The sequence below is a fragment of the Prinia subflava genome, chromosome 1 (assembly GCF_021018805.1).
Source record: "Prinia subflava isolate CZ2003 ecotype Zambia chromosome 1, Cam_Psub_1.2, whole genome shotgun sequence".
Classification (NCBI taxonomy): Eukaryota; Metazoa; Chordata; class Aves; order Passeriformes; family Cisticolidae; genus Prinia; species Prinia subflava.
In genome coordinates, this window is record NC_086247.1 from 21933402 (window position 1) to 21948278 (window position 14877).

The window sequence follows — 14877 nt, forward strand, 5'->3', positions numbered from 1 at the left end:
GGCCCTGCTGCATACAGCACTCACTTCAGGTGGAGCTCGGTATTTTCTGTATCTGTAAACTTTAGATTAACCTTTTTTGGTCAATCTGTACTGCAGAGTTCTGCCCTAGTGCTGACAGGAAGAAACCCTCCCAGGGAAAGGTGACCATGCACCACTCCAGCTTGACTGTGTAGGGACGAAGGTGCAAGGCCACTGCTTTTGGGTCCCACCCAACACTTTTGGGTCCTGCTCCACTCATCGTGAAGCCCCAAGTAATGTTTGGAAGTTGCACCTGGGAGAGGCTGTTCAGGCTTGCAAGGGGGTCTCCGAGAAGGGGAAGCAGCTTACACTTCCATTGCCCGAATTCTGCAGATCTAGGAAAGACGCTTACTGATTTTAGTGTAGATATTTTTGCATCTCATTTGATAAACTAGGAGCTTCTAGTAAAAAGTTTCATAAACATCTGCACCTGGATTTTTGAAAATAGATATTAAAATCAATGTCTTATACAGACATAATGGCTTTATTTTGAGTGTAAATAAGTATTTTTAATCATTTCAATAAAAATAACATTTTGGCTGGTAGCTACCCTATTTTTGTCATAACTGCACTGTTCCAAGTTGGAAAAAGAACCAATACAAGTTTACATAAGTAGGAAGGAAGAAATGTGCCATGAGGAGAGATATATAAGCTGGAAACACAATACGATTTTAAAATAAAGGAACATTTGCCTAAACCCTTGTGTAATGCAGTTTAGTAAATCCAGTCACTCTTCTATGCTTTCTGTATAGAAGACTATCTGCAGTTACAGTGTTAGGAGCATGGAATGATTAGAGGCTCTGAGCCACCAGTGCAGCTTAGCTGACTAATTGCAGACTTGGTCTTGACACCCTGGGGCCAGAACCCTGCACCTGAAATCACTGGTTGCTCTTCATCTTCATGAGGGCCACACAGTTTGGGGGCTGCAGTGCTGCTGACAACAGTGCTTCCACCCTGGGCTGCCCAGGCTGCCACCAGCTGCGTGTGCCACCAGCCCTGCTCCTCCTGGGACCATGCTGCTGGCTTTGTGTCAGAGCCAGCATGCTTCAAATGGTCCAAGTACATCTATGGCACCTGTTCTGATGTCTTCTGAGTGCCACGTGGCCATTGCATCAATTACTGGGATCAGCAAGGAAGGACCAGCAGCGTGTGACAGGTACCACCCAGGGGACACGAGCTCTGGGTCACAGGAGAGAGAGGAGCTCATATGGGCTGAAGGACAGAATGAGAAACAAGTGGAAGCTGGAGTGGTTCAAAAGAGAGAACCAAAAAGTCTAAGTGTAGGAAATTGCTCAGGAAAAGAGATTGAAGTGTGGGATGGGACATAGGAAAGCAAAAAAGAAACAGGAGGGGAAAAGTAGGGAAAGGGATGGAGGTGAGACTAGGCAGGAGGCAGGGTGTAGTACAGGATGTCTGGGGTAAGAGAAGCAACTCCTGAAGCAAACACCCAAAGTAGGGCAGTGAGAAGGAAGAAGGAAGAGGAAAAAGAAAGGGGAGAGCAGGCAGAGAGGAAGAAGTTCAATAAATAGTGATTTTTCACATGTTATACTCAAAGGGACCCTGGGCACCAGCCCCTAGACCCAGGCAGACGTGGCCATGCTGCATTCCTGGGTTGCTGCTGGCTGTTTGACACTTAGATCTGGGCTATGCATGTTCCTGAGGTGTACTGGCATAAAGCTGGCCTTTGCCAGCAAATTTGCACTGACATCAGATATAGTCTGTGCTGGCCTGGAATAGCATGACATGCCATTGCTAACTAAGATTTACCACATTGAAAAGCTTTATGCACAATTAGCTGGGCTGAGCTGCTCTGCCATCAGCTGTGAACAGCATCTGTTTCAGCAACTGATGTGCAAAGAGCTCAGTTTTCAAATGCAACTTAAAGGGCAATAATTTGCCCCTAAATATTGCAGATTATTGTGAAATTTTATTTTCTGTTCTTCTTTTCTTCCTGGTATGTAGCACAGCTAGTTCTTTTCCCTGCTACAGCACTGCAGCTGCTGCCTCTAACACTGGCAGAGCCATGCCAGCGCAGGTGAAAAAAAAAGCAGTGCCAAAAAATAAGTGGCAATGGGAGAGAGGAACACAGAGCAGCAGGAGGCAGGTGGTTTGGGAAGCTCTGGGAAACTGCAGAAGCATGGAGCTGTGTGCTGTGTTCTATGACTGAGCAGAGAACTTCCAGAGGGGAGGAGGGTACTTCACAGAGGCACAAACAGCAGTCACAGGGATATTGCTGTATTTACTGTTTGCATTGTGAAAGTCAGGATGGAACTTTATGGCTATAAAACCTCTAGCCCTGCCCAAAAGGTAGATTTACAGAGCTTGTTTCTGTTCCCAACAGGTCTAAAACCAACAAACCATATGTGTATTTTAACATGTTCTTTATAGCTGCCTCTGAAATTTTCCAGGGAGGGATGAATTTTTAAAAATGGGGCATGGCAGTGCTATAGGCAAGTGTATTGATAGTAAAGAGAAATACTAGATCATTCTCTGACATTTGAAGATGATAGCTACTGGTTTAAATATAAAATAACAGTCCATGGACCAACTGTTAGAGATGCTTGTCACTGACCCCCTTCAGTAATTTGGCTTTTTTTCTGGCTGCTGAACTCTAGAAATCCTCAGAAGATAAATTTACAGTCTGTGTCTGCTCAGGGGGAAGATTATTAAACAAGCAACCTCAAACTATTAAATAAAACCTTAGCTATATACAATCACTTTAATTTTGTCCTTTGATATTGTTCATCTGATTAAGTTCTTTCCAAACAAACTTCACACAGAACTTGGCCTGCGAGGAGTGGACTAAGCCCATATGTATGCTGACAGGAGTGTTTACTCAAACAGAGTTATCCCAGCCTTGCTGCGCGCACTTGGGGACGTAAAACGGCCTGGGGACAGGAACTCCAAGAACAACAAGGACAGAGGGACTTAGAGGAAATAACCTACTGGGGGAACAGGAATGCACTGGGAGTAGAAGAATCAGTCATAGGGGAAGACATCAGATATTGAGAAGATGCCCATGAAGAGGGAGCAAAGGATGCCCATGAGCAGAAGTTTGGAGAGGAGCAGTGTGGAGAGAGAAGCATTTTGGAGAGGGAGAACAAGAGCTGCCAACACAGCACAGTGGGGTATGACTAAAGATATTTCTAGGGGTGCAGCACCCCAGCAAAGAAGGGATGCAAGTTCACAGGCAGTGAAGAGGAAGAGACCAGATGGCACTGACATAAACTTTGACTAGGGAGGCTGCTCTTCAGAGTATTTCTGGCTGCAGAAACATTCTTTCCTTTCCCATCTTCCTGGACAGGAGCAGATGGACAGACAGGCCTTGACCACGTAAGAAATTCTGAGTTTGGCACTGTCAGATCTGCTGTACCAGCGGAAATTCACCTGGCTGCCTGGTCTGGGGCAGAGCAGGGCTGGCTCACAGTCCCTGCCCCATGGTGTTCTCCTGTGGAGGCAGTGCAGGCAGCGCTGCAGAGCTTTCTGCACCCACGGCCTGACTGCAGCCCAGGCACTGCTGGGTTTGACCTGCTACTCATTAACAGTGCTCAGGCAGTGTGGTTCCTTGCCAAGGGACCAGCGAGGATCAGGGAGGGGACAGTGTGGCCGCACAAGCTCTGTCAGCACCTGCTGCTTTTGGGCATCCTAGGATCTGTGATCCTTCCCATGGATAGGCCAGCCTGGAGCTCTGGTACCCTGCCAGATGGAGCCCAGGAGCGAGGCCCTCTCTGCTGAGCTGGGTGCAAGGGGATTGCTTTCTCCTTGGACAGGGCTCCCTGGGCCTGGGGAAAGGATTTCTCCCTGCCATTCTAACCTGGTCCTTAATTTGGCAGAGGAGTAGGGCAGGATGGTTGCCCCCAGCCTGAGACAGAGCAATTTTTGGGGCCCAAACTACTCAAGAGGAGTGGAGAGGGTGCCAGAAGTGACAAGAGCAGTGGGATGGTAATGAGGGGGTGCACATCCAAGTCACCCTGCAATGTATCAGGGAAAATGTCTCAGTGTTGGCACCACACCTTTCCGGAAGAGTCCACAGGCGCTGCTGAGGGGCTTGCAGGGATGGCAGGGGAGGAGAGCCCATCGTGCAGTGCCACCATCCTGCGGCTGCAGACGCGGTGCAGGCACTGAGCGTGCGGCCCGCGGGGTGGACACGCCGAGCCGAAAGCCACCCCGGCGGGGAGTGCCCGGGGGCCCCCACGGTGGGGTGGGGTCTCCCGAGGGGGAACAATCCCTCTCCAGCGCCCCTCCGTCCAGCCCCTGGGCGTGCCTTGCGCTCGGCAGCGCGGAGGGCGCGGGGGGACGGGGTGAGGGGATCGCTGCTCCCCGCGCCGCGGCTCTGCCGGGATCGGCGCCTCGCTCTTCGCTTCGTTCTCTGCAGAGTCGTCTTCTGCAGGATAAAGTCCCTGTCTAGGCGGGTGAATTGCCCGTGTCCAAAGTCTACAAGGCAGGAGGCTGCCTGCTGCAATCCCCGCGAGAGGGATAACGTTTACAATATACGGCCTGATTGCAAATAAGTTACTAATAAGCCGCTTTGGCGTAAGAACGGCTCTATGCATTATTTCCTAAGATCTGTTTATTTGCAAATATTTTTGTTTTTCTTCTTTTGAAAAAAAAATCGTTCGGGAAAATAAAATAAAAAGAAGTACAGAAGTTAATATTTAGACATTCGTACTACTAAGTAATAGAGCTATAAACTCTCAAATAAGGCACTTTCATTTTACTTAACAATAGATAACACAACAGCGACAGTGGAACAAACAAAAGCGATCACCAAAATTGTTGTGACAGTACAATTATCCGGCTAGGAAATTTATTCAATATGCTTTACCATTGCATTGACACAGCAGGAAAAAAAAAGCCCAAATGGTCACAGAATAATACAAGAAGGCGGGAGGTATTTGGAAAAAAGAAAAGGATTTATTTTGAAATACATTTTTAAAGAGATACTTTGCCTCCATGATTTGGTATCCATGTGCATCTGACACGATACAAAACAAACAAACGAAGAAAAAACCACGTTCTGTACAGAGCTCTAAAATGAGCCGCGATTATCTACAAGATGAGCTTTACGCTTGGGTGTGGGTTGGAGAGGGGCCCGATCCTGCAGTCCGCACTCTCTAAACGAGTTTCGCAGACATGTGGTAGGAAAGCTTGGCCCCGAGTCTGCGTGCGTGTCTCCGTGTGTGTGTGCGCGCCTGTGAGTTCCTACAATACACTCCTTGAGCAAAGTGGGCAAGCTGGAGCTGCCGGAGCGGGCGCGGGTCCCTGGCTGCTCTAGAAGTCCTGCCGCGGGGTGTGAGTTAGACTGTGCCGCCGTAGATCACAGTTTCGCCTGAACACTTTGCCGCACTGCTCACAGTTGTAGGGCTTGATGTCTGTATGGGTAAGAAGGTGAGTTTTCAGGTTACTTCTTTGATTAAAGGTTCTTCCACATGTGGGGCATTTGTGTGGAGATTCCTGTTCAGATTTGAAGCAAGCAAAGGATTAATCCTTCACAAACCACCTGGTTCAACGTATTACTGCACTTTTTCTCATCGCAACGCACAACTGGAGATATCGGGGGAGGACACGAACGAGAGGACCCCCGTGCGGCCGGGCGGCCGCCCACCTCTCCCTATCCTGCCCCAAGAGCCTTATTTCATAATTCTCGAGTGGCGATGTTCCGAGCCCCTGGGGCACACGGAAAACAGCCTCCTGTGTTTTCCTGGAGGAAAACAGCCTCCCGTGTTTCCCGAGAGGAAAACACCCTCCCGCTCCGGGACGCCCGCTGCCCGCCCGGCCGCCCCTCTGCCCCGCTCCGCACTGCATCCCTCGGCCGGGCCGCCCCGCGCCGCCCGGGCAGGGCCGCGGCCGCAGCCGCAGCGAAAATCGCCTCGGCGCAGCGGCGCGGACAAACCCGAACCCGGGGCTCCCTCCCCGCCGCCCACCGCGTCCCCGCTGGCCTTAAGCCGGTCTCCCAAGGGCGCCGTTTCTCCGCGGGTCTCCCGCGGCCGCGGAGGTGCCCACGGGCCGCTGTCCCCCCGCGGACCAACGGGGCCGTCCAGTGCCCGACCCCCCTCGCTCCCCTCCGCAGCAGAGCCGTGCTCCCCTGGTGGCCACCGCCCCTGCCCCGCGGCGGGCCGAGCCGAGCCGAGCCGAGCCGGGCCGAGCCGGGCCGGGCCGGGCCGGAACAGCCCCGGCGGCACACGCGTTGAGAGGCCGGGAAGGCGGGCTCACCTGCATGTGTAGGGTTTTGTGGACCGCCAGGGTCCTGGACTGGCAGAAGCCCTTCCCGCACTCCTGGCACTTGAAGGGTTTCTCTTTGGAATGGATGTACCTGGAAGGCAACCCGCGGGGTGAGCAGCGCTGCCGGAGGAGCGTGGGCCACACGACCCCAGACCCTGCTTCCCCAAACTCGACCCCTCCCCCCCCCGACACCCTCCCCCTCCTCTTTCTTCCTTTCCCCATTATTATTCTGTGTATGCTTAAACTTCTTGACCGGTTCAAAACATCTCCAATAATTCGTGTCGAAGCGTGACAGCATTCTCCGGTGCCAGACCGGGACAGCATCTGAGCTGCCGGCCGGCCCCGAGCCCGCTCTTCTCCGAAGGCGGAGAGGATTCCCAGCTCTGCGGCCGCGGGCGCCTCCCGGCACCGGCCGCAGTGTGCGGAGATGGGTGGGGGATCAGCAGAAAAGCTCCCACCTGCGACCCGTCCTGTTCCCTGCACCCCCCGGGGTCATGACTCAGAGGCACAAAAGCCCCGGGATCTTCATCTCCGGCTGTGAACCCCTCTGGCTCTCCCTCAGGCGGGTGCCCTTCCCACACAAAGCGCAGGTTTCGGCTGCCCTGGTCCCTCCGCGGCCACTGAATCTGAGCCGGGGGCTTTTCCTGTGCTGTCTCCGTGGCTCCTGGAGCCGCTGAGCCTCATCCCCCTCGAGCGGCTCGCCCCACCCCGGCTGCCCACGGCCCGACCGCGGTGGTGGTGGTCCCTCACCGGTGGTCCCGCAGGTGGTCCTGCCTCCGGAAAGCCTTGTGGCAGATGTCGCAGGTGTAGGGCCGCTCGTCCGTGTGGGTCCGCTCGTGGATGAGGAGGTTATAGGACTTGGTGAAGTGCCTGCCGCAGAACTTGCAGATGAACTCCTTTTTCGTCTTGGAGGGCAGGCGGCCGCGGGAAGGCTTCCTGTCCGGGGACAGCTTGCTGATGCCCGTCAGGGGCGAGGCCAGTCCGGGACTCAGCTTGGCGAGCTCCCCCACCTTGGGGGGGTCCTCCTGCGTGGCGGCCACGGCCAGGTTGGCAAAGTCAAAGCGGGGCCTGTCCTTGTGCAATGCCGGGAGGACGTGGGCGATGGCCCCTTGCTTGGGGTGGAAGAGGTGCGTGGCGAAGGGGAGCGCGGGGAAAGGGAAGCGGGAGTCCACCAAGCCCTGCGCGGCCGCCATCTCCGTGATGGTAGAGCGGGTGATTTCGTGCACATTGGGGTAGCCCAATGTCCAGTGGTTCATGTGCATGGTTTGCACGGCGCTGAGTCCGTACAGACCTTGCAACTGGTCCACAGCTGCGGGGAAGGTGTTCACAGCCTGGAGGAAGGAGTAGTTAGTGAGTTGCAGGGACGGGTGCAGCGGGATGGGGGCTGGCAAAGCCTTGCTTCCCATGTTCCCGAGGTGGGTGCGAGCCGGCGGAGCAGCTGGTGCCTCTGACGGGCTTCCGAGACGGGGAGAAAATCCTGGGAAGAAAGAGGGAGAAAGGAGGGGAGAGAGACTTTTACTGAGAGCGGTATGGTACTCCTTAGCCGAGGCGAGCGCAGCAGCGGAGCCACGGAGGGCCAGGCACGGCTCCTGTGCGCTGCCCTGCCGCGGCCCCAGCACCCCGCCGCAGCCCAGGCTCCCGTCCTCCGCCGCGACCGGCGCCCGACACCGACCCACGGCGCGATCGCTTCCACAGGAGACGCTAAAGCGTAGGAAATAAATAAATAAAAATAGCGTTCCCAAAACACCCACCCCAAATTAAAATAAAAAGGAGAAGACCCAGCACCGAGCCAACGGAAGGCGCCGCAAATCCAAATTAAACGAATCGTGTAAAAATACAGGCGGAGAGGAGACGCGGCCGGGGACGAAGCCTCTCCGCTTTCCGTCGCCCTGCCACCTTCCCCCGCAGCGCGCACCGCGGGGACCCCGGAGCCGCCTCCCTCCTGCCCCCCGCGCCGACCTGGCCCCCGGCGTCGCTTCCACCCTCCGCCCGGCCTCCTGCGGGCGCGGAGGCCCCGACCCCGACCCCTCCTGGCTGGGGCCTCCCCGGAATAGAGCAGGGTGTTCACGAAGAGCCGAGTCAGGCCCGAGGGGCGGAGCGGGGGGAAATAAACCCCGCGTTGGTCCTAGCTCCGTTGCTTATTTTTCTTCCTTCAACAACAACTCATTTATCAAGATAACCGAAGGAGAGAAAAGGAGCCCTTGCCCCGCACGCACACCTCCTACCCAGCCCCCCGCGCAGCAGCCATCCCACCGGCGGCGACAAGAGCCCCGGCCCGGAGGCCTCCCCGGCCCGCCGAGGCCGCCCCGCACGGCGCTGCCCCGCACTCGGCTCCCCCGAGTCGCAGGGCCCAGCAGGGCGAGCGCAGCCCCGGCGGGACGGAGCCGTGCGGGAGAGACCCCCGGACCCCCTCGGGCGTCCCCCGGCCGGGAGCCCCGCCGGAGCGGCGGGGCCGTGAGCTAATGAGCTGTGTGTGACTGTCAGAGGGTTTTACTCAGCCCATTCAACCAAAACCGCCGCGCCCGCTGCTCCCGTCGCAAGGGGCTCCCCTCGGCGGACCCGGGGCCACGCTCGCCTCCCGCGGGGCAGGGGCACATGGGCGCGGGGGGAAAGCCCCTGTCGTTTCCATTTTTTTGATTTCGTTGAGGGTTCACTTCCAGCAGCCAAGAGGCTGCCGCGACCCAGGAAAGCGGCCAAAGCTAACGCTGGGGTCTCTCTGGGCCTGTAAACAAGAGGTAGGGCCGAGGGTGACCCAGCACCCCAAGGGATTTGTGTGGAGGGTCTGGTAACGCGCAGTTTCCAAAACAAACAAGAGAACCTCCCCCCGCAAAAATCCTAAACTACCCCCTCCAAACAACAACAAAAAGTACGGAAGCTCCCCGAGCGCGGAGCCCGCGCTCCCTGAGCAGTGTCCCTGCCCGGGCCGCTGCCGCCCGGCTCCTGGCGTTCCGCTGGCACCGCGTGCACTCCGGCTGGAAAGAGACTTTTCGATTCTTTTCCTAAAATACCTTCCCTCCACGTTTGTGGCACCGCACAATTGGCCGACTGGGGCAAAAGAAATGTGGCAAGGAGGCTGTGAAGAGCAGTGCTACCTACTCCTGTTTTCGTTTGCTGCGAGTCGTGGATCTCCGGAGCTTCCTCCACTGCTGCCCAGTTTTCCTCGTTTGTGATTGTATCGGGGGACATATATACTATTATATATGGCGACCCTCTCTTTTTATTGGGGGGGGAGTGGTTATATATAGAGACTTATTTTTAAAGATGTCGTAGTGTGAGTTCCTATTCACCTTCCGCGAGGAACCGAAACAGAAGCAATTAAATCACTTTTCGCTGGCTGCTCCGGCGGCTCCTGCCTCCATCCCGGTTGTTTGAGGCTGGGTTTCGGAGCCAGCGGCAGGGAGCTACGACCAAGGGTGATGCAGTGTTTCTGTAGGGCAGAGGTCCCTCTGCTACAGCCGCGTTTGGTGGCTCTGTGTGGGGGTATCATTGCACCACGCTCGTTTTGGTGTCCAAGAACCAACTCTGAGAAAACTATTCTGAGCACGAAATCCTCATTTTAAGCTAGAAACTTTTTAAACTACCCTTCTGTCTGAATGGCGGTACATCTGCTACTATTTGTATTTGGAGGTAACTTTAGTAAAACGTGTCAAAAAAGACCAGAAAGCGCCTTCGTAAGTGATTTTAAGGCCGTTCATATTAAGGTGTGTTGGGGGCGGGGGGGTGGGGGGGAAGATGTGTGAAAGTCAACCAAAAACGGATGTTACTTAAACCTTGGCACTTCCTTTTCCCCTTTCCATTCATAGAGCTTAATTAAATTAAGCCCGGTGCCAGGCCAGCCCTCTCTACCTGCTTGCCGCCGACCTGCTGGTCCGGCCCGGGATCCCCGTTCTCCGGCGGCGGGGCCGGGACCCTGTCCCGAAGTTGCTGCCGCCCTACCCAGGGAGCGGGTGGGCACCGGGTCGCCTCCACTCCCCGGCGGCCTCACCCGAAGCCGCGGCCGCCGCTGCCCGCGCAGCCAGGTGTTTCCCGAGCGAGGTTTCTCCACCGCGACCCGCGGCTTAGCTCGCGATCCATGCACACCCGGCTTCTCCCTGCTAGGGAGTTTCGCGTGAAGGACACCGAGAGCGCATCCCGGGAGGCTGCCGCCGCCCGGCCTCGCACCGACGCGCCCGCGGCGTGGAGGGGGGACACCCGCACCCCAAGCCGCAGCGGAGCTGCGAACTGAAAGTAAACCCGGCGGGCCCGCGCTCCCGGCTGAGCGCAGGTTCCGCTCCCGAGGCGGCCGCCCCGCTCTCGCCGACGGCAGCGGGCAGGGCGGGCCGGCGGAGCCACTCACCTACCGCAGCCTGCTGCTCCTCCCGGGGCAAAGCTAAGGCGGCGGCCGCGGCACCTTCACGAAGACATTAGATCCACAGCGGGGGCGCTCAGCGGGGCCGGGGCCCGGCGGGGACCGGCATGTTGCGCAGGGCTGGGCGGCGGCAGGGAGCTCTGGCCGCGGCGGTCCCGGGGCCCCGGCATAGACAGCCGCCTCCCGCCCGCAGCCTCCCGCCTTCGACCCCGGCGAGGCTCGGCGCGAGTCTGAGCCGCCCCCTGCCCGGTCCATCACATTTCAGCGGTGACTGGCGTGGAGCGCTGTCCCCGCCCGCCGCCGCCGCCGCCGGCCCACCCCGCGGCGCGCTCAGCCCCGCGCTCGGGGCCGCGCCGCTCCGCCCCGACGGGACGGGACGGGACCGCCCCCGGCCGCGGCCCCCGCCCCGCCGCGCCGGCCCCACTGTTTACTTGTGTTTGGGTAGCAACTGGGCTTTAAAGTGGCAGGACGCCCCCCGCTCCCCCCGCGTCACCTAAGGTGACTTTTCCCTCCGAAAACAGCTCTGCGCCCCCCGTACCACTGCTGGCCGCGGGTATGTGCGCGTTCCTTGCGTCTCGCCGCCCATCTCGGCTGCCCGTAATGTCCTAGCTGGGGTGACATAAGCGGCTCGACTGCCTTAAGTATCTAAAATAACACCCCCAAACTTAGAGCGTGAGTTTTTGTGGGTTCCCATGCCGCCGAGAGTGAGTGCAGTGCTCACGTCCGAATGGGCTCGTGGCCGTCATGCCGGGTCGCCCTATGGACCTTCCGCGATTCGGCGCTGCCCTTTCACTGCGACCGAGTCGCCCAAGGGCAGACTGGGGAAGAGAAGCTCTGCGGAGGCATCCCCATGCGCGGTGACTAAGCACACAATCCCTACCTGGAACAGACACATAGTTTCGAAAGCAGTTTCGATTTATTACCAGGGAATTTACTGCTAAATGGGGCCTCCCTAACCCTCTTCGAATGTCTCGATTAGGGAGCTCTATGCACGTTCGTCGATAGCTGCAATGAGGCTGGTTGCACATGTCGGCTTTGGGTTACACTTTTTATCTGTAATATTATCTCGTTACGTGCGTTATTTCAATCACATGTATGGGGAATTTATCGTATAATCTGGACTGGAAATTGGAACTAGAATTGGAAAAAGACAGAAGGATATGAGGAAAATGGCACTTAAAGGATAGCTTTGAAAAATTATCAAAGGTCTATGTTGGTAATTCAAGCCCGAGGTAGAAAAGAGGACATAGATTACGGCTCTATGGGGATTTTTTTTCTTGTTTTAGTGTACAGTAAGAAAAAATTAGTCAGAGGGGAATGAGGGTCGGCAGAGGAAATTTTGGCCGTGTCCCCTCACAGGGCAGCGCAGCCGAGGATGCCTCACGTTGCAGCCCGCAGCTGCCGCCGGCCGCCGGGGCTTTTTTTCGTTTCTTTTCATAAATCTCTGCTTTGAAAAAGCTCTGTTTTAAATCCCAGACACCCTAAATAAATAGCATTTCTTCTCCCGGGCAGTGAGGATAGGGAAGTTCACAATCCCGGGAGAAGGAGCGATATCCTCGGTCCGGGTATGAGGTGGGTGCGGGCCCCTCGGGGAGCCTGCACAGGGCAAGGACTCGTCGGCCGCGTCTGGGCTGGGGGACTCCGGCAGGACGCGGGGGCAGGACCCGCATCTCCTCGTTTTGCTTTCTCGGAAGAGGCCGATTGCTTCAAGAACGAAGTGAAAAGGGGACTTTAAAGTCGCAATTTCTTCCTCGCACTGCTGGATTCTGGACACCAAGAACACGACCGGACTCGAGGATCAAAGGGAAATTGTTTCGGGAGAGCCATCATTTCTTGCCCTTTACAGCAAGTAGAAATAAGCCGCACTTGTGGAGAAGGAAAAAAAAAAAAAAAAAAAAAGGAAAGAAAAAAACCCCACCAAAACAAAAAAACCCCAACCAGCCCCAAATCAAAACCAGAATCTAAAAAATCCCCAAACAACAACGACCTCCTCAAATCACAAGCCGATCAGGCAACGAAAAAGCCTCAAAGCGGAGGGAACTCGGGAGGGGGACAGTGCGGTGCGACGTCGCTGCTCGGGCTGTTCGCTCCCGGGCCGCTCGTGGAACCTTCAGACTACGCCGCGCTCTCGCACCAGCAGCGGCCGCCGCTCCCGCCTGCGCTGGCCGGGAGCAGCCGGTGACCCCGGCGCGACTCCGCCCGGCCCGGCCGGCAGGTGTGCGGCGAGAGCGGCCGCCAGGCCCACCGGGAATGCCGCCTCCGCTCCGCACCAGCAGGAGCCCGGGGTCGCTCGGACGCCGGGCGGCTCCACGGCAGCGGCACCCGTCGAGCAGGGGTGACGCTAGCCGGGGCACGGGCAGCCGGGTCCCGCAGGAGCCCAGCACTCCCATGTCACCTTTCCGCGACCACCTGGGGCGAGCCCCTCCCGCACCCAAGGCACTGCCCCCTCGGGCGGGGCGGCCGCCCGCTGTACCGGGCCGGGCCGGGCTGGGCACGGCCGGGCGGTGCGGGGACAGCGCCGTGCCCGGCGACACCAGCCCGCGGTGCTGCAGCGCCGCCTGGAGGTCGGCGCGGCGCCCTGCGCGCTCCGCCCGCCCCGGCCCGGCCCCGCCGTGGGTGTCCCGGCGGACACAGCACACCGGGATGGGGGTCCCGGCGGACCCAGAGCGGGGATCTCCCCGCACCGCCCGAGACACGGCGGCCGCTGGGCCCCGAGAAGCGCGGAGGCAGCACCGCTATCCGCGGGCGTCCGAGCGCTCACCTCGCACCTCCTCCTCCCATCCGCGCGTCCCGCCGGTGCAGACATCGCCGCGGCTATCTCAGCCTCCCCCTGCTCTCTCTTCCCACACCCCTCCAAAAATTCATCCGGAGAGCTGGATTCCGTCCAGGGGAACAAGGAGACAGGCAGTGTTTGTTCTTGCTGCGAGGGAGAGATTAAAGCAGTTCCTCCGCGGCCGTGAATTTTGGGGCAAACCTTGACCATTCCCCCCTTTCTGAGCACAGAAATGCGCCCGGGAGACCGCAGCGAGGCCCCGCAGCGGCGCTTGTCGGGCGCTCCCGCGGGGCCCCGTGCGCGGCTCCGGTGCGGGATGCGCGCACGGAGCGCTGGCGGCAGTGGGGCCGCGGCCGCTGGGAACTCATCCCCCTGAAAATGAACGGGGCAGATCTTCAAAGGGGGTCAGGGGTGCACCCGCAGCCAGCGCCAGAAGGAGTTAGCTGGTACTCGGGCCGGCTCTGGCTCATGACAGGGGCTACGCCAAGGGAAGGAGACGGGAGCGCAATCCCCGGTGCAGGGCAGCGCTGCACCCTGCTTTGGGAAGCGACTCGAGGGCCCCTGACGGCCTCTGGCTCAGGGAGCGCTGCCGGGGCGCGCAGGGCAGAGCGGTCGCCGGGCAGCGGGGGCAACCGCGAACTGAGCCCAGCCCTGGGCTAATGCCGGCCGACAGACAGGCCGATGCGGGAACGACTCGGCTACACAGAGAGGACTTGAGTTTTAAATTTTTTAAAATGTATTTTATTTTTTTTAAGGAAAACAGTGACCGCCCGTCTATCTGGCATCTGATTCCGCTGGTGTTTCTTGGTGACTAAATCATCACCGGCTTCGCTCCGATTTATTGGGTGGGATATTCTGTTTTGTTTTCAATGAACTAGTCAGGAAACGCCAAGATTTGACAAACAGGCGTAGGCGGCCGGGGACGCGGCGCTTGGCAGGCTCCGGGGGACACCGCCGCTGCAACTCCCGCTCAGAGTCCCCCTTTTTCCCTTCTCGGACTCAGATCCCCCTAGAATATCGCCGCGATTAATTTCCATGGAAGAAGAGTGTAATTAAGCTCGCAACGAGCTCAGCGGGCCGGATACCGCCCGCGTCTCCCCGGACGCGCAAGCCCCGCCACCGCCTCGCCCCGGGCCCCTGCCCGCGGTCCCGGCCGCGGGGCTGCCCCTGGGCAGCACGGAGCGGGCCCAGCCGCCTCCCCGGGCTGCCCGCCCCGCTGCCTCCCCGACGTGCGTCAGCACCGCAGCCAGGCCGACGGGTGCCTCCTCCTGCTCGTCTTCCCCTCTCCAGGGAACGCAGAGCCTCGGGGGGCTTCTGTTCTCCGGCCGCTGCCGAGCCCGGCTCCCCGCGCCCGAGGCTGGGCTCCAAGTCGGGCGCCGCGGGGCTCACGGCGCAGGGGCAGAAGCTCAAAGCGCTTGGGCCGAGGCCGTGCTTGCCGTGCGCACAGCGGCACACGGGCCGCTCACGGGGCCGCTCACCCCGCGGAACCTGCGCGCTGTGCCGCAGCGATGGCCTC

The 14877-nt window shown here is 58.4% G+C and overlaps 1 protein-coding gene across 5 annotated transcripts; it reads right to left on the reverse strand.

Moving 5' to 3' along the window:
• Positions 1-4791: 4791 nt before the first annotated feature.
• OSR2 (odd-skipped related transciption factor 2) lies at positions 4792-14422 on the reverse strand. Of its 5 annotated transcripts, none has more exons than XM_063390336.1 (4): positions 13350-14422; positions 6991-7717; positions 6232-6331; positions 4792-5472 (listed from the first exon to the last, which is right to left on the reverse strand). In XM_063390336.1, exons 2-4 carry the CDS (start codon positions 7644-7646, stop codon positions 5290-5292), a joined length of 939 nt encoding a protein of 312 aa, XP_063246406.1. In that variant the 5' UTR covers positions 7647-7717; positions 13350-14422; the 3' UTR covers positions 4792-5289. The 5 variants fall into 5 exon arrangements, with proteins under 5 accessions (XP_063246406.1, XP_063246397.1, XP_063246388.1 ...); XM_063390327.1 differs by lacking the exon at positions 13350-14422 and adding an exon at positions 10581-10849; XM_063390318.1 differs by lacking the exon at positions 13350-14422 and adding an exon at positions 10577-10848.
• Between the last annotated feature and the right edge of the window lie 455 nt (positions 14423-14877).

Excerpts from the sequence above, each read along its gene's own strand:
- OSR2 (XM_063390336.1), bottom strand. The coding sequence starts at position 7,646 with ATGGGAAGCAAGGCTTTGCCAGCCCCCATCCCGCTGCACCCGTCCCTG. Across the intron at positions 6,332-6,990 it reads GACCACCTGCGGGACCACCG|GTACATCCATTCCAAAGAGA; the intron begins GTGAGGGACCAC and ends GTTGCCTTCCAG. Across the intron at positions 5,473-6,231 it reads ACAAAACCCTACACATGCAG|GAATCTCCACACAAATGCCC; the intron begins GTGAGCCCGCCT and ends AAATCTGAACAG.